The sequence below is a fragment of the Epinephelus fuscoguttatus genome, linkage group LG17 (genome assembly GCF_011397635.1).
Source record: "Epinephelus fuscoguttatus linkage group LG17, E.fuscoguttatus.final_Chr_v1".
NCBI classification, from domain to species: Eukaryota; Metazoa; Chordata; class Actinopteri; order Perciformes; family Serranidae; genus Epinephelus; species Epinephelus fuscoguttatus.
The window spans coordinates 39,284,737-39,302,956 of record NC_064768.1 but is presented as its reverse complement, the minus strand read 5'-3'; the positions used below and the strand labels follow the sequence as shown (position 1 = coordinate 39,302,956).

The window sequence follows — 18,220 nt, the reverse complement described above, 5'->3', positions numbered from 1 at the left end:
CGTAAATCAGCCCTTAAACCTGTCACACACTGCTGGAGACATGACACACACATTATTTTAGATTTCAAGTCTCTCGACTGAGACTAAATCTAAAGCAGCTGTCAAAATGAACACTGACAGAAGAGTTTGTGGGAGAAAAACAGCACCAGCCATGTTTGGTTTATAGCAATGTTGTCTTTTATTCTAATTTCCAATAAACATTGAATATATCAGTCCCTTATTTGTACAAAAATACCTGAACAGGATACAATGTAGATCCAGGAGGAGCCGTACAGACAGAAAGAAGCAAAGCACAGTGGGGTTATCTGAAAAAGTGATTACGGTTCATTTGCGCTTTTTTTTTTTTTCTTTCCCTGAAATGTCTATTTGACTTCAGCTTATGATGACTTCAACCCAAAATTAAAACACAGAGTCACCTGCACCTACACTGAGCCACCGCTGTGGATGGGACTGGTGAGCCATGTTGACCTGATGTTAGCATTTTGTTCCAGTGGGTTTCACAGTCGCAGCTAACTGTACATGAGCGCAGTGAGTGGACGGATGGCAACTAAGGACTTGTTCGCAAACAAGAGGCACCTGCTGCAAGAATAGGCTTATTAAGAAACAGAATTATAAAACTTTGTTATGCACCGTAAAATCAGAGTAAATGGACAACGTGAAATGAGCAACCCTCGTTAGCTACAGCGGATAATTGCACTACTTGTGATGATTTACAAAAGGCTGCTAAGAATATCCCCAAGGGTGAAGCGGTGGTGTGTGTGTGTGTGTGTGTGTGTGTGTGTAAGGTTGATAGACCCTTCTACTGTTAGTAAACAGTGACATTTTTGGTGGGCGGGGCCTAGCTGGAGGCAAAACAATTCTCCACCGACATTAGCTAGCACTAGCAAGTTCTGTTTTAGACGATGGAGGAAGATGATGTGAGTGGTGCATTCAGAAACACTCATTGTGAGTGTGGGAGCGCACTCTGACGCAAACTGGAGCGTTGATAAATTGGGAGCGCTGTGTGAATGTAGCGTTGGGTTATCCAGAGCAGCGCACTCTCAGAGTGGCAGAGCGCACTCTGGACACTCTGTCTGTGGAGACGGAGCAGCAGAGCGCCGAGCGGAGTGAATGTGTGATTAACTTAACCGTTGGTTCATTCATGTAGAAATATAACGCTGCGTTTCTTCCACCAACAGGGCTCTCATTTTAGTGTAGAGCATCAGACTGAATTTACCAACGCACCATGTCAGGTCACTCACTCTCCGGGACCGCCAGTGTTACTTGAATAAGTAAACACTGACCAACGGGACCAGACTGCCCGACCCGTATGCTCTCACTCAGTGGATGGATGATGTCACAGGAAGCCAATCTTACAAAGGAGGACCACACTTGTTTGTTTTGCTATGGAAGCTAACGTTAGCTAATGTGCTAAAAAGTTAGCGTTGCAGAGAAATCCAATCTTCCTCTTAATCCCTCCCCAGTTTCTGATGAGGTGGACATGATAACCCTTAATACACATAACCTTATTCATCCCTACAACAGGAAATACTTTTTCCCTAACCTGATATGAAGTGTGCGCTGCACATGTGAGCATTTTTGATGATGGCCTCCGTCCAGTCCTTTGGTCTTATCACATTTAACTAGGGCTGCCACGATTAGTCGACTAATCGATGACTAATCGACTATTAAAATAATCGATGACTGTTTTAGTAGTCGACTAATCGGTTTGAGTCATTTTTCATAGAAAAGTACTATAAAAGTACCCCAAAATACTCTTACTGCAGCTTCTTATGTTCAAATATTGGCAGCTTTACACACTCTCCCGTGACAGTGAACTAAAACCCTTTGGCGTGAGTATGAAACAAGACATTAGATGACGTAATTTTGGGGTTTGGGCGAGACAGACCGACATTTTTCAACATTTTAACACATTTTTCGATGAAATGATTAGTCGACTAATCAAAGAAATAACCGACAGATTAGTCGACAATGAAAATAATCGTTAGTGGCAGCCCTACATTTAACCATAGTTGTCTTTGTTTTTGTTGACGGGCAGTGGCGGCTGGTTTTGAGCCATGACTCCTTCTGTTCTGGCTCCCAATAACACAACAAGACAAACACATTTTAACACTCCTGTGTAGCCTACAGCCCTGTGGTGACAAGTCGTGTTTTGCCTCCAGCTAATAGAATGACGTCATTGTGACGTCGGCCCTGGAAGGGTCAATGTCCAAGCATTTACTGGAGTGTTTTCTTGAAAGTAAATGTGTGGAATCAGACGTGACAGAGAGGAAATATGCAAAAGATGCGGTTTGAGAAACAAAATGGCGTCAGAATCGAATGCTGGCAGAGTTGAAGACTCTGTCAGTCTGTCAGCTTATACACACAAGTGATGTTCAGAAATTTGACACGCCAAAAATCCAGTTTGATCTCTTAAAGAAAAAACAGCTTAATTTAATACTGTATATACTGTGGTATATTCTTTTTATATATATTTATATTTATATATATATAAAAGGTCCTTTTGTGGCAAACCAAAGAAAATACACATGATGTCAATATACACACAATCAAATAATGGAAAAAAAGGACTAAATAAATCATTCTTCATTTAACATGGAGTTATGAGCAAAAGCATAACGCCCCATACATAGTGATCTGTGACCTAGGTACAGTGTTAGATCTACGTCTTCCATAGCTTCACATACTTAGAAAACAAATGATACTGTATACTGGTATATTCATATACTTGGGCTTGTGTATACGATTGAATTGTAGCACAGTGATTAAAAAATGGAGGGAGAGGGAGAGGACCCATGTGGCCTCGCGTCCCTCTCTGACAGACAGGGAAGAACCTCAGCTGAAGACTGAGGCATGCTGGGATACCTCCAGCCAAACTCCTGTCTCCTCTAAACCCACCGCTCAGCTCGACTTTACCCGGCCGACAAGCAACTTCCTGTCTCTAAAAGGCAAGTTATGATAACCAGCAGACTTAGCAATCCTGAAGAGTGAATATAACAGTCTGGCCTCCACACACACACACATACACGCACACATATTCACCACAGGGTCATAGCTTACAGGCTGGACACAGGTGGGAGAGGGGGGCGGGGGGTTCAAGCATTATCCAATCCCTGGAGAGAGTCTGCCCTGGCTGACTAGAAAGGCCTGACGGGAGGAGCGCAGAGCTGCTGAGTCAACAGTCATGTGATTGGTTGACCTGCGGCGATGGCAGTGGCTTGTGATGTCAACGACAATACCTGGAGAGAGTTTAGTTAGGGGAGGGAGTCTAATGGCCCCGTGCTAACCCTGTTCACCGTGAGTCTGGCACAGGATGGAGCGGAGGTGCAGGTGAGGCTAAGCAGGTGTTATGTCACATGCCTGTAGGATTTTCATTCGCTGGTCACACAACAGCAGGAGAGGGCAGGACAAGACAAAAGGATGACCACAGGGCAGTCCTCAGATGCCGTGTTAAGACCACCATGAAATATAGCATGTGCAAACAGCCGTTCTTTATGGTACCACTTGGGGGTGCCGCAGTCGGACACTTCACATCTGATGGCTTTCAGTTAGATTTGTTTAGTATTTAAGTGTCACACTCTATTTTTCTGATGGACCACCTTTGCATAGTTTACCTGCTTTGTCTACTTTTCACTTCATCTCCCAGAATGCTTTTCTACAACAACCAGAAATAGGCATGACCATGCTGCTCTCAATGACATACAGGCCTGAGGCCGCAGAAATTCAGCGAGCTAGATTATTAATCCATTCATTTTCAACCGCTTATCTGAGGGCAGCAGACTGAGCAAAGCATCCCCAGACGTCGCTCTCCCCAGTGAGGCTTTCCAGCTCCTCCTGGGGGACCCCGAGGTGTTCCCAGGCCAGATGAGATATGTAATCCCTCCAGTGTGTTCTGGGTCTGCCCCGGGGCCTCCTACCAGTGGGACATGCCCTGAACACCTCCAACAAGAGGCACCCAGGAGGATCCTGATCAGATGTTGAACCACCTCAACTGACCCCTTTCGATGCGAAGAAGCAGCGGCTCTACTCCGAGCTCCCTACGGATGTCCGAGCTCCTCACCCTATCTCTAAGGCTGAGCCCAGACACCAGAGAAAACTCATTTTGGCCGCTTGTATCCACGATCTCTTTCTTTCGGTCACTACACAGAGCTCATGACCATAGGTGAGGGATGGGACGTAGATTGACCAGTAAATCAAAAGCTTTGCCTTGCAGCTCAGCTCCATCTTCACCAGGATGGTCCAGCGCAATGCCCGCATCTCTGCAGAAGCCCCACCAAACCGCCGATCCATCTCACGCTCCATTCTACCCTCACTCGTGAACAAGACCGCTTTCAATGCCAAGGAGTAACAGCTCTACTCCGAGCTCCCTCCGAATGTCTGATCTCCTCAAACTATCTCTAATGCTGAGCCCAGCCACCCCACGGAGAAAACTCATTTCAGCGGCTTGTATCCACAATCTCATTCTTTCGGTCACTACCGAAAGCTCGTAACTACAGGTTATTGGTTGGGACATAGATGGACCATTAAATCAAAAGATTTGCTTTTTAATTTTCTTAATTAATCGAGGAATCGTTTGGTGAATAAAATGTCACAAAACTTTTGTCTGGCCGTCGGTCCAAAGATATTCAGTTCACTTAAATCTTACTTAAAAGACGCAGAGAAGCAGCACATGCTCGCTGAAAACCTGGAACCTTTATATTTTTGGCATTTTTTCTTAAAAACAGATTACTGAAAATCCAAATAGTTGCCAAATAGTTTTGTGGTGACTAATCAATGAATCTAAAATAGTAAACTAACACTAACTGACGACACGCCTGATGACTTCAAGGCATTCTGGTCTACTGAGGCTACTGCTGGTGTGAAAATGACTTCCTCCACTTCTATCGACATGAGTTTCTCCCTGTTTGATTGTTGTGGCTGTTCAAGAAAGACACCCTCACTGTTTGGAAGTCTAGGACTGTTCAACACTGATGTTACTGAACTGCAACATGCAGCTGCTGGAAAAATCTGGACGTGATGTTGTTGTTTAGCCAGTTATCAGCAGAAATAGGATTCATACAGCAGCACGTAACAAGACAACAGACCCAGAAATGCAAGGCTGCATTACCAACACCTGTTTTCTAAATCGTGTTCAAGTTGATTTTTACTTTTGGAAAACAGTTTGACATTTTAGGAAACTGCAAAGACTCTGATGAGCAGACTGATACCACTGTCATGTCTTGAGTTATTTGGTACAATAAGAGAGAGGACCCAAGATCACACATACTAAAAAATGGTAGAAGAATACTTCACCCACAAAACTGTAAATTTGTGAAGAAAACTTTGTTTTTCTAGAATGCCTCCACAGTGTACGGAGAATCCAAAAAAGGCGAACATTCATCATGAATTGAAGTAATCAGGGTCAAAGTTTTTTTTACCGTGGAAGCACACCAGAAAAACAAATTCATGAATTAAAGGTAATGAATTGTCACTTTGCAGCTGAAGAATTCCTTTAAGGATAAAACAACAAGGTTTAAGACTCATGTCCATCGTGTTCTGCACTGTAAACATGAAGCTACTGTACAGCTAGCAGCTGGTTAGCTTAGCTTAGGAAATCATGTCAATAGCTGAGCACACAACCCTGGATAAACCACAAATTGTTTCTACAAGATATAATGTGTTAACTCATGAGCTGTACAGATGTGCACAGTCATGAGTGGTATCACTCTGAGCATCTAACTCTTGGCAAGGAAGTGAGAAAGTCCAAAAATGTTAAACTGTCCATTTAAGATCACCACTAACGCTCTCAATGTTACTCCACCCACTTGAAATCTGAAATACGTTACCGTATGTGCATTAAAGTATAGCTTCAATTTCATACACAAGGATCCCAACTTTCACATAAGGCGAGTGAATCTCGTTCCACTGCATGCTGACACACAATCAACTGAGTTCACATTTCAAGTCATTTGATCAATTCCATACTAAAACAAGCAAAAAGAAAAACGTTGTGGGAGTGCTTTTGTTGATTTGTCTTTTGTGGAGAGAGGGAACAGTGGTCAGGATCCGAACACGACAGCTCCAACCCATCGATATCAAATCAATAATCAACATGTGCAAGCAGTGAGCTCAGAACAGACTTAGGAAAAGAAAATGACATTCAAAGACAAATTCACCAACAGATGTAACCCTTTCAAATCTTAAAAAACGGGAGAAGCTTGGGGTGGACGCACTTTTCAGGAGTCTATTAACAGTCTTCCTCCTCTTCCTTATGGTCTTGAGACGCACAGTTGTTTTCACCAAAGTGTGGCCGTGTTGGTTCGAGCCACATGGAGGTCCGAGACGTCCCCAAACCTTCCTGAAAGGCACTGCATAATCAGCCCTGATTCTCTTTGCTCCCACGCCACTGTAATCCAATCAGAACTGCTGGAAATTCACATGCATGCTTTTCAGAAGGGGGGTGATGGAGGAGGAGGAGGACGAACAGAGAGCAGGCAGCTTCATTTAGCTAGAGGGAACAGCTGTCGTCCGTCCGCCCGGGAGTGCAAAACTAGTTCTGCATTGAATCAACAGTAATAAAACAGCATTAAAATGACATCAAGTAATCAACTCTACAAGAGAGGCTCGTTCAGCCTTCCTGATACACATTCCTCTGTCCTTTCAGCAAACCCTCCACTGCTCTGCTCGTCTTGCCTTTAGCTACTTCTCTCTTCTCTCCCGACTTTTCTCTGAGCTCCTGTGGAGGAGGAGAGGCGGGTATCGGGGTTGCACCAAGGGATTGTGGGACAGGACACAGCAGAGAGGCCGCATCAAGTTCGCTCGGGTGTTGGGGTTGGAGGCGGGGGGCAGGGTGTCAGCTTATCCAGACTGGACTGCACAGGTTGAGAAAACTCCTGGATCGAGTTTGATAAGACCCAGAGAGGTTCCCGTCCATCCCTGATGATTGATGAGGAAGTCAGAGGGTGGCGCTCCCCGCCCACGAAGGGGCGAGGGTGGGGCGGGCACCACAGCTTATCAGGCCTGGAGGATGAGGGAGGCTGGAGGGAGAGTTGAAGGGTGAGGGACTCTGAGGGAGGTATCCATCCAGGAGACCCGCAGCACTCCTGCTGAACCTTAGCTAACGTATGGTGTCTCTCCAGGGTCAAAATGGCAATGACAAAACAATTGAGTCTCCATGACAACATCGCAGGAGTTGGGCGACTGCTGGGTCCACAATCTGCACGCTTGAGCTGTCTGAACGGTTCACATTCAAACATCCAAGCAGTGGTAAGGCGGAGATAAGCACCGGTGCACTGGAGAAATCAAACCACCAGTGCCAGCTGAGTTGTTCACATCCCCGAATCTCGACCTAACTTTTCTCGACCTCATTGCGTTGGTGAGGGAGGGGCAGATGGGGGGGTGGGATCTCAGGGTGAGAGGTGTGCAAAAAAGGGGTGGAAGTGTTGGGGGTGTGGAGTGTCACAAGGCCACGGCGGTACAGGGGTGTTTGAGCTTGCAGGGAAGCACTCCTCTGTTGAGCTGATAAAACTCGACCAGGTGGATCAGATCGGTGAACTTGGTGGTGCCGTCATCGAGGCTGAAGAACACCTGACCGTCCTCCTCACACTTCAGACCAGAGACAGAGGGAGGAGAGAGGACAGTTAACCATCACACGACAACAAGATGTGTACTTTCTTTTTAGGGCTGCACCCTGACTAAGAATTTTCCTAGTCCTAGTTTTGCGTGGACACTTCCTGTGTCTGTCCTTTCAAATTAAATCACACATGGTCCAGTCATATAGGTTTGGATTTATTCTGACAAGGTGCAGCTCCTGACAGAGCTTCACGTTTGTTTGCTTGTTTTGTTTTCTGCGGCTAAGCGACCAATGAAATCTTGCTGACTAATGACCTTTCTGGTCGACTCACGTTTGGTCGACTGTTAGGGGGGCAGCCTTAAACTACAGCCTTTGAAAGTCTGTAGTTCTCGGCTCCCTGGTAGGCAGTTCCTCTATGGTAGGCCCCAGAACTATTTGGTCCGAAGACACCTGAAGTATGTTGAAGTAGTAGAAGTATGATATAATTCAGGCGAAGTGGCCCATTGAAACATTTCGTTATTCCTTTACTGTAACAAAATGAATTCAAACAAATGGCTGCCCAGAAGGAAAAAACCTTCTTGTCAAACCTTAAAAAGACATGGTACGCTTTGGAAAATGGTGGGTTGTGGTAGCCAAATGAGTCTTGTAAGTTTATACCATCAGATAAATCTGTATCTCAGAGCATTTAGAAAAGTAATGTGACTGACCGGTAGGATCTGGAAGTGCTTGATCTTCTGGTGGTGGCACAAGGTAAGCACGAATGCCTTGGGGTTACTCTGACTGTCCCGCAACAGGAATAACCTGACACACAGAACATTAGAGAGAAATGCTTAATCTTCTGCATCAAATATATACATATATATCACTAATATATCTTGGGGTGGGTTTTATACTATTACAGTTCAAATATATGCTTCTGCATGAGTTGAGGGAGCTGTGGCTCTTTGAGAACCTTATCTTAATCCACTGTGTAAAGGCTAAATGTACGACTGTCAAACCAAAAAGCTGATTTTAGACACCAACATTTAGAGATCTAAGCTTTTCTTGGCAGCTGTGACGTCTCTATTTTTCACATTTTCTTCACGCACTTCTCGTTTGACAAGATAATCTTCACTTCACTGGCTTCATTTTCTGGAGCTTTCTACTGCATTTCACACGAGATCACATCACATCACAAAATGCTCACACCAGCCTCACAACCTTTCCACACTCATACAGTTGTTCTTACCCGTCTACTTGGCCTTGTTGGATGATCATTTTGTGGGCTTCCTCTCTCATGATGCGACCGTGAAACCACACCTGTGTCCTGTGGATCACTGAGAGACAAACAGCTGCGACTCAGTGTTTGAGATTTTGCTTATATTTATATATTCATTATCACTTCACCAGGGCGGGGCAAGCAAAACTAAACACTTGGGGCCTATTTAAATTATGCATTTTTGTTAGTGGTCTAAAGTGAGCGTACCTGTGCTCAGAGAGGATGGGTGCAGTGGGCTGGGGCTGCCCAGGACATTCATACGCTGGCTCCGTTTCTATGTGGAAGAAAGGGCACATATTCATTATCATGAGGTAACAACACATATTTTTTGACTCGTCATGCCTCCATGGCACACTGAAATATGCTGAAACAGTCAGTACAGTGAACAAACATTACAATGCTCTGCAGTAACTGTGATCTCAGCAGCAGTTAAGTGGAGCTGCTGCAGGTGATGCAGGGGAAAGATTACTGAATTCAAAATGGAAAAGGCTTCTGCACAATGATACTGTTCAAAGATGTGTGTGAAAGACAAACTGTGATCTCAGATGACTCGTGACAAAACATACAGCACGACAGGGGAGATCAGAGTCTAACAGAAAACTAAACTAAGGGAAAGTTAATGATACAATGACATGACTGGAGCTCAAATCTGTCCATGTTTGGCTTCAGGTTTCTTTTCCTCCCCACGCATTATCCCCCGTCTTACCCTCCAGGTCTGTCCCTCCTCCAGGGCAGCACTCTGAGCCTCGACGGGGTTGTCGATGACGCGTCCGGTCCGCCCGGAAAAGTCCATGGCGACCAGGGAATTCTCAGATACACTCCGCTGTAAGGAGACGTGGCAGGGTGGGGGAGGGGGTACACAAGGAGCAAGGGGTGGTGATGGGTGAGGTGGGGGGAAGACAAGGGTCAGAGGTCAAACAAGCCAGACGCGCTCACTGGGGCATGACAAATCCTGTCTGCACACAGACCCACTTCAGTCAGTCCACACATGAGGAAAAGCACAAGGCTCTGCTGGCTCTCAGATTTTCTTTCGTCACGAAAACTCATCATCTGAATATCAAGTCAATTAAACAACAATTAAACAACTGAGCAGAATTTACAGGGTCTATAATATTATGTTCAAAAAGTTACAAACTTTTTCTACATTCTGTCGCTAACACTACACTTTATGAGACCTTTGTGATATGATTTATTTATGGACTGCAGACAAAGGATAACATGTTCATGGAGAACACTTCATTCCAGCAACAGACTGTACAATGAATGTGGACATGACAGCGCCCCAAAAATGAAGCGCTCCATCACCCCCTGAGGCCTGTACTACGAAGCCAGTTTAACTTACCCAGGATATCTTTTGTTTATCTGGCTTCACTAACCCTAACACTGGCTGTTTGGATGACCGCTATCACGAAGCTGGTTATCAGCTCGCTCAGTCAACTCTGAGTTTTCCTCTCCAGCCATCTTGGGTCCCGATCACACAGAATGTGTTTTAGCAGCTGGAGGCGCCTTTTTGTAATTGTTTATTATGAGAATGAAGATCTTTGCTCATGGTTTTTGCGCTGTGACGCGCCTTGCGTTTCTGTGCTCAAGGTGCCTGGCGTTTTCGCCCCATGTTATCTAATTTTTGTCATCTTTTTCCCATTGACCAGTCGGGTGATTTGAGAGGCGGGCCTTCTGTGGTGGTCACGACAACAAGTTTACAGTTGGTAAACAATGGAGGAGAAACTGGTGGTAGCAGCTGCTGGATACCCAGAGCTATACGGCCTGATGACAGACAGCAAGTTGTCAAACTGCCCCTGAGTCATCCTAAAATCTGCCTGTAAACGTCCATGATGGAGGAGAAGCTCCTGGACCAACTGGTGGTACTCCCCATGATCCAGCCTCTTTTTTAGGGTCTCATGTACCCACACAGATCTCTGTTTATCTGCTGACAGCCTCTCACCCTCAACCAGAGCTACAGACAGCACCCTCTGCCTCAACATGGCAGCAGCTACACACTGATTACTGCAGGATACATACAATAGATAAATAAACAGTTGATTAGATTTTTCCTGAGGATGGTTCCTGTCATTTAGGTAGCTGTTATCATACTGATGGTTGAGAGTTCATTTTTCAGATTAGTTTGGTTTTAATTAGTTATTTGATGCTATAAAAGTGACTTTGACGTCACAAGCGACATCTGCGTGTGCCAATCAGTGTGCTCAAGATCAGTGGCTCTGCTCATGATTGGTAGGACGGGTGTGTGAGCAGGAACTTGACTTCAGCGCAAAATACTCTGGCTTCCTTTTTGTGCAGTGAGAGGAAGTGGAAAAGTATCGTCCGTCTCCCTTTACAGTCATTGGTCTTAACATGAAACACCTCCTGCTGTGAGTTAATTAATCTCAGCATAACACAACATACCAGTGTGCAGGTTTCTTTTTGTTGTGTGTGCAGGATTTAACACCATACGTGTGTATGTGTGTGTATTATGTAAACTCCTGTAAATAACTAAGATTTAACATTTAACATTTAACAAATCGTTCTTATGCTAAATGGAAAAGTGATCCAGCACACAGTGTTTCATGTTAAAGAGACCGTGGCACAGGGAGAGAGACTCCAATTCACCATCAGCTCATTAATGGATCAATGTGGACTGGTGTTGGCTGGGTGGGGGCATTAAAGAGGGGTTGTAAGAGGGGTGACGTCACAGAGCAGATACTCACCACAGGAGCAGAGAAAGGTGAGAGGTTAGACTTCCTCTGCTGGGGACCGTTGTAGCTCTGATACAGTACTATCCCATACTGTGAGGACACAAGAGGAGAGACGGCGTCAACGCGAGTTTCCAAGAGCTCACAAATCAAGTAACGCAATTTAGCTATTGAGTAACTATTAGGTTTGATACCAAGTAGCCTGAACTGTATGGTAATATCACTGACAGCCTTGGATTTAAAGGTACAGTTCAGATCTTTTAAAGTGGGGTCATATGGGTTACTGATCTATAGACACAGTACGATTACATGACATTAGAGAAATCAATTCATTGTGTTAGTTCATCTAAAACTGGACTTTCAAAATACATGTAAACCAGTCAACCAGACCCTAACTGGCCGAGGCGTTCTGAGCATGCTCCACAGTTTCCACCCCAGAAACAGAAGAAGAAGCCGGTAACAACATGGAGAAATCTACATCCACAGCCGTGACTTTTTGGACGGACCAAATGTACAGAGCTGTAAAGCTGTCCACCATGGTACCAGTTAGCTGCTAGCTAACCGTCGCTACGCCTCCACATCAGCACGTTGCTTAGCTTCCATGTCAGACTCCAGCCTGCTTCTCCAACTGACGTCTACTGTATGTAATACACTGACTATGGATAAGTACCCCATACAACCCCACTTGAAAAGATGCGAACTTTCCCTCTAAATCCAATACCAACATATGAAGGTAAAGGAAGTACTTTGAGCAGTCTGAAGGCAGTCATCCAGCAGGTCCTGCTCTGTTCGTCCTCAGCACACAGCATCTTCAGCTCCTTGCAGTCACTCCTCACTTTGCTGGGCTGTGAACCAAACAGAAGACACAGTGGGGCATTAGATCACCATGAACTTGAACTTGTGTTGATCAGTGGAACATTATATGCAATCAAATGCATATCATATACAATACTTTTATAATTTAGTTTAAATTGTCAACTGATGGAGCAGCTGATTGATGGAAGGCAGTCAGCTGATAGATCACATGATTCCTTTCTATGCAACCAATTGGTGAATCTCATTCAGGGCGCCCAATTTAAACTGCTCTGGCCTGCCTACTGTTGCTGCTTCCTCTGCAAGCCTCTATGCAACCAACACATTCTCACGCTGATCTCGTCACATATCAGCGTTTGATCATGGACCTTCTACATCCAGATACTATGTGAAAGGTAACCTGGGTGTGCTGGTTGTTGACATTCTTGGGTGTCTTCTTTCAAGATACACTTCTGTTTCCACAAGAAATGTACCATTTACATTCAGTCTCTTTCAAAATAAAAGCACTATGTCAGTACAACAAAGCAAATTGATGTTTTTAATGCATGTGGTTGGGTCTAGGAAAAAAGAACATGGTTTGGCTTTAGAATCTTACGGGACACGAACACCGCCCTCTTGGGTGAAAGTTGGTTTTGTTGGACCCATCCACCACCTCTCCCACCCATTCTGCTTGGACTTTTGCTGCCTAAACGTTTGTTCTTGTTCTGCCCCGTTTCCCCCGATGCCTCTGAGCGCCGTTAAACTATAAAAGCAGCTGCCTATATATCATGCCTGAAAGGACTGCTTTTTTCAACAGTGTCTGACGCAGGCAATCTCTACCCAAGTGCTGGATTTCGACAACTGCGGTGTGAGACCGCGTTGTTGCAACCCACCTCCACCCCAGCTCCTCCTTTTCATGTTGTGTCTGACTTATCAATGTCATTTCTGTTTGTCAATGATGCTGCTCTGTTCTGTTCCTGGGGGGTCTTTGCTGCTGCTCTCTCTGCCTTAGGCTTTCCATGTAGGCGCATGGAAGGGCAGAGAGGTTTGCTCTTTCTGCCACAGGCTGTCCTCATTTGCATGTTGAAGGGCAGAGAGGCATGCTCTCTGCCTTAGGCTTTCCATGTAGGTGCATGGAAGGGCAGAGAGGCGTGCTCTCTCCGCCTTAAGGCTTTCGACCTGGGCGCATGGAGGAGGCTTTCTGTGCAGGCCCAAGAAAAGGCTGAGAGGCCCCAAAACAGAGCCATAGCGCCAAATATAATACTGCAAATGGAAATAAGTTTTCTTTAATTAAGGTGTTCCTGACTGAAGTGGGTTTTTTTCTGTCAGACAAGGACATTATTTCTAAGACTATAAGCTTGTCATGTATTTCCCTTGTACCAGGTGACACCTCTGACAGACAATAACTGACTGAGTTTATTGCGTCCTCATTGCGAAAACCAGTATATAAGTCCAGCTGGTGAGGACCAGTATCACAGCACAGACTCTCTCCTTTCCCCTTCGTCAGTAACAAGGACGTTAGACACACTGCTCCTTAGATACAACCCCTACCGATAAATTAATTCATGTCACCATGGCAACAATCCAGCCACCCCCAGCCGCCAAGTAAAATCCCTTACACAACCCTGCACCGTCACCCCCGCTGACAGCATCTGACACACTGGTCGTTTTGTGTGTGTGTGTGTGTGAGGTGAGGGGGTTAGGCGGGCCAGATTCCCTGTACCATCCTGGCTTATCCCAGTGGGCTTATCCCAGATCAGCAGGTGACCCACCACAGATTACTCCTGCAGTGGGACACACAGTGCTGAGTGTGTGTTTGAACCCCCGCTGGGCGTTTTAACCCTTGTGTCCTCTGACACACACACACACACACACACACACACACACACACACACACACACACACACGAGACACAATATATGCAAGGAGGAAGCAGGTGCATCTGTTAAGATCACGTAACAGCCAGTGACAGGACGGCTCTATGACACAGTTTCTCTTCTTTCATGGTAAAAAGTCAAATAATGAACAATCAAACCAACCCAGCAGGTTTATTCAGTTTTTTATGAATACCAGTCTCCAGCAATGGATCAACTGAGCTGCTCAGGTTGCAGTGTTTTCTCATGTGTTACCTTGATGCAGAACTGGTAGTCTGTGGGAGCGTTGTGGAGTTTTCTTCCTGTGATGATGGTGAAGATGTTGCTGTCCTCCAGGTCTGACAGCAGCTGCAGGTGTCGAGGCTCCTGTGAAGTTGTGGGGAAGCAAAGGGAAAGAGATGTCAGGTCAGCAACAAGCTTTATTTATATGATTAAACTTCTTATTGCTTTTAATGGTACATTACAAACTTACAACATTTAAAATCAAAGCAAAGAATAATGATAGGAAGGAAAAGCAAAAGCATGAGCACATTCTTCTTGGCAGTGTGTCACTCAGGCTGTCATGCCACATCTATACCACGTCATATTGCGTCTTATGCGTCTTATCCTCTTACCATAAACAATTATATAACGCACACAGAGCAGATACAGGACCCAGAGATATCGACTGACACGTAAGGCCCAGATCAGACCAGAGATTTGCGACGAGACAAAACCGTTTTATAACGAGAAAAGTTGCGGCAGTGTGAACTGGCCCATCTGAGCTTGACTCAAGCCGGCTAATGATGTCAGCTGCAACTCGGCTGGTCAAATCGCTGGCGGCTAGTTTCAGAGAGTAAAGCACGTCACCTGTTTGAAAAGCTAGTCGGCTTGTGGTGATATCTGCTGGTCAAGTCAAAATGGCCGCAGATGGCATGCTGGCTTGCTGCAGCAGGTGCTCCATCACTATCATTCAGATTTTAAGAAGCTACAAATTATATTCAGCCACAAACTAAGTGAAAAGCTGCAAATCAGAACGGAAGCACAGAAAGTCGTTGACTAGAGATGATACGCCGTCTCATGGTGGTCACTTCCTGTCAACGTTACTTTTTGTTTCATCTCCAACAGCCATCATCCTCCCTGAGCCCCAGCCTTGACATTTTCGAAGGAGTCCAATAGTTGCTATTTATTTTTCTTAGTAAAATTAATTGTTTCTGCATGTCTCGGGCTGTGGAGTACCATGACTGTGCTGCTTTTGTTCAAGCTTTCCTGTTGATAGATATTCCAATATCCTTTTCCCATGTACACATAACACCCTCAAAGTCTGCGGACTGATGTTTTCTAAGCTCGTTATAAAACCCGTATGTTCCCTACGACAAGCTTTTTCATCACTTTGTTATTTTGCTTAGGCAAAATTAAGTTATAAGAATCTAAAAAAGAAGTTGAGGTTATCCGAGGTGACAGAAAAACTATGATGTTGCAACTGCAAATAAAATGAAGCAGAGAAAACTTGAAAATTAGCAACTCAAGTAGTTTGTCAGTCATGAAATGTGCCGGTCGAAACCATCCCCACCAATTTGATCTCCCTCATACCAGTTTCAGTGGCTGTGGCTAGTTAGGGTTGTCCACTAATTGGATGATCAGCACTTTGATCTTCAAAAATTAGTCCCTGATTCAGACCGAAGGAGACGACTCTAGGTGTGAAAGCACCCTTAGCATCAGTACAGCTGTAACTCATCACCTTGGATGTTCCTTTAGTGGAGTAGTAGAGCCCAGAGCGTCGCAGGAACATGTAGAGTTTCTTCCAGGACCTGCGTCCGGGCTCCTTCACGTACAGATAACCCTGGATCTCGGGACAGCTGCTGGAGTTCAGAAAGTTCTGCAGAAAAAACACAGAGACAGCATCTGTTGGGAACACTGCTGCACGGGAACTCAATGTACCAAAACACAAATGTTTGTGTTTCATCCTGGAAACTGCATGTTCACGAGTGATTAAAAAACGATCGTGTTTGGAGATCGTGAGGCAGGTTTTTGTCTACATTCCTAAAAATCTGGCAGCAACAACAGTGGGTGAATGTAATTAGCAGATTTCAGGGACAGTGTGTGTGTGCATGCATATTTTTGGACTGCCAGATGTCCTCACAAAGATCAAATCCTCCAGAGTAGGAGCATTTTCCTGCTCTCACTCTTTTTTTCAGAGTCAGGATTTAGGTTGAGGATTATAATTAGATATAGGATTAATTTGGTGTTTAAGTGAAGTCTTAGGTCGTGAATCAAGTGTGCTATTCAAGATGTCCCCTCACTGAGTTATTGCCTCACCTGTAAGAGCTGTGACTGAGGGATTGAGCCATCAGACTCCTGACACCACGCCACCATCTGCTCTGGAAAAAAGTTCTGGATGGAAAAACACAGACAGAGAATGAGTGTGTGAGAAGCACTAGAAACCACTTAGTGCATATGCAAGCTCAGAGTGGGGTAGTGTTTCTCTATGCAGAATACGTCTCATCGTGAGTGTGTGTGTGTGTGTGTGTCTGATGAGCACAAGGACTCAGAGACAGAGTGGTGGGGGCTAGAGAGGTAGATGAGGAGAGGAGGAGAGAAGGAGAGAAAGAGAGGGCACTCCAGCCTGGGAGTAGATGCAGTATGATCTCACCCGCTGATGTAATCCCCTTTAGCCAGCAGCGCTACTCTTAGCGTGATTGACAGGCCGCGGCCAGCACTCTGGTGTTTTACTGTGCTCATTACCACAGAGCTGAGGTCACCTGCTGGCTCTGACACACACCTAAATCACCACGGCAATAATGTCACCGTATCCCCGGCCAGCACGCAACAGCAGAGCCCCATGCTGAGTCCACATCAGCAGAAGATGCCACGCAAACCGGCTAAGGCTGACTCGCTGGCTGCCAGAGGCGGCTCTGTGTCCTTAAACTTAAATGAACAGCTTTGCGTATTAGATTCCAACTCACACTGTTACCCAAACAGACTTCAGGTGAGTGCAAAAGCAGATGGAGCTTCAGCAGGACGACGAAGACAGCGACACACCAACCCACCAAACATGTATCCTCAGAGACGACACAAAGACAGCACTGTGTATTACGTTAGACTGATATTGGATCAGTGATAAATGATAGAATTTGGACAGTTGCAGTCCATTCTGAACAGACCTGCGACCCACTTTTGGACCGTGACCCATCAGTTGGGAACCACTGTTTTAAACAATAAATAAGACGAGGAGTATTCCAAAACTTTTCCAAAACAGTCTGTTAATTCCAAATAGGGCTGGACGGTATGACCAAAATCTCATATCACGATATAGGTCATTTCATATCCCGATAACAATACATATCACGATATATAGCACATTTTAATCCAATGAATAAAAAGTTGCCCCCCCCCGATTTGGTCTGAATATTGTCGCCGTCTTGTTGCGTCTCTGCTCTCTCAGTGTGTGCAGCGCAGCAGACACAGACAGCGGAGTTATATAAACTTGTTATGTTACTGTAAGTGCCGTAAAAGCTTTGCGAATTAAAAAGCAATTTATCAATGAGATCCGTGCAAAAGATGGACAGACTCCAAATGATGAAAAATATTGCTGTAAAAAGTGTAATTTGCATCACAACGATATAAACGTGTGAAACGATAAACATTCTTCATTCATCTTGTCACGTGATATATATCGTCATATCGCACAGCCCTAATTCCAAACCATATCCAGGCCTGAAAAACTAATGTCATAAAACTTCCAGAAATGTCATGACCCTGGGAAGCCTGATCAATAAAGACTTTGAGGGAATATTTTACGGATGCACAATATATATCGGGCCGATAATGGGACATTTTAATTATCATGCATTATTCCGATAATTAAAATTATAGCCAATAATATGAAGCCAGACAGCTTTCATTGACTTAACACGTGCAGCATCTACACACCCGACACAGTGGGTGGAGGTACGTGTGCCTTAAAACTTGGTTTGCGAGCTGCCAATAAACACAGAAGAAGAACAACAACTGCAGCACGCTGTCGAGAGGGTGAAACATGTCACGGTGTGGACGTCTTTCACAGTTTCAGAGGAGG

General features: G+C 45.0%; 1 protein-coding gene across 2 annotated transcripts in view; it reads right to left on the bottom strand.

The window, feature by feature from the left end:
• Positions 1-313: 313 nt before the first annotated feature.
• Positions 314-18,220, bottom strand: part of LOC125904552 (growth factor receptor-bound protein 10-like) — a 60,472-nt gene continuing 42,565 nt past the window's right edge. For both annotated transcript variants that reach the window (XM_049602029.1, XM_049602030.1), the window contains 10 exons: positions 16,462-16,536; positions 15,884-16,021; positions 14,419-14,529; positions 12,244-12,342; positions 11,513-11,590; positions 9,517-9,633; positions 9,018-9,084; positions 8,781-8,868; positions 8,260-8,353; positions 314-7,584 (listed from right to left, as the gene is read on the bottom strand). In XM_049602029.1, coding sequence (XP_049457986.1) covers positions 7,438-7,584; positions 8,260-8,353; positions 8,781-8,868; positions 9,018-9,084; positions 9,517-9,633; positions 11,513-11,590; positions 12,244-12,342; positions 14,419-14,529; positions 15,884-16,021; positions 16,462-16,536 — 1,014 coding nt within the window. In that variant the 3' untranslated portion in view covers positions 314-7,437. The remainder of the gene's footprint in view (positions 7,585-8,259; positions 8,354-8,780; positions 8,869-9,017; positions 9,085-9,516; positions 9,634-11,512; positions 11,591-12,243; positions 12,343-14,418; positions 14,530-15,883; positions 16,022-16,461; positions 16,537-18,220) is intronic.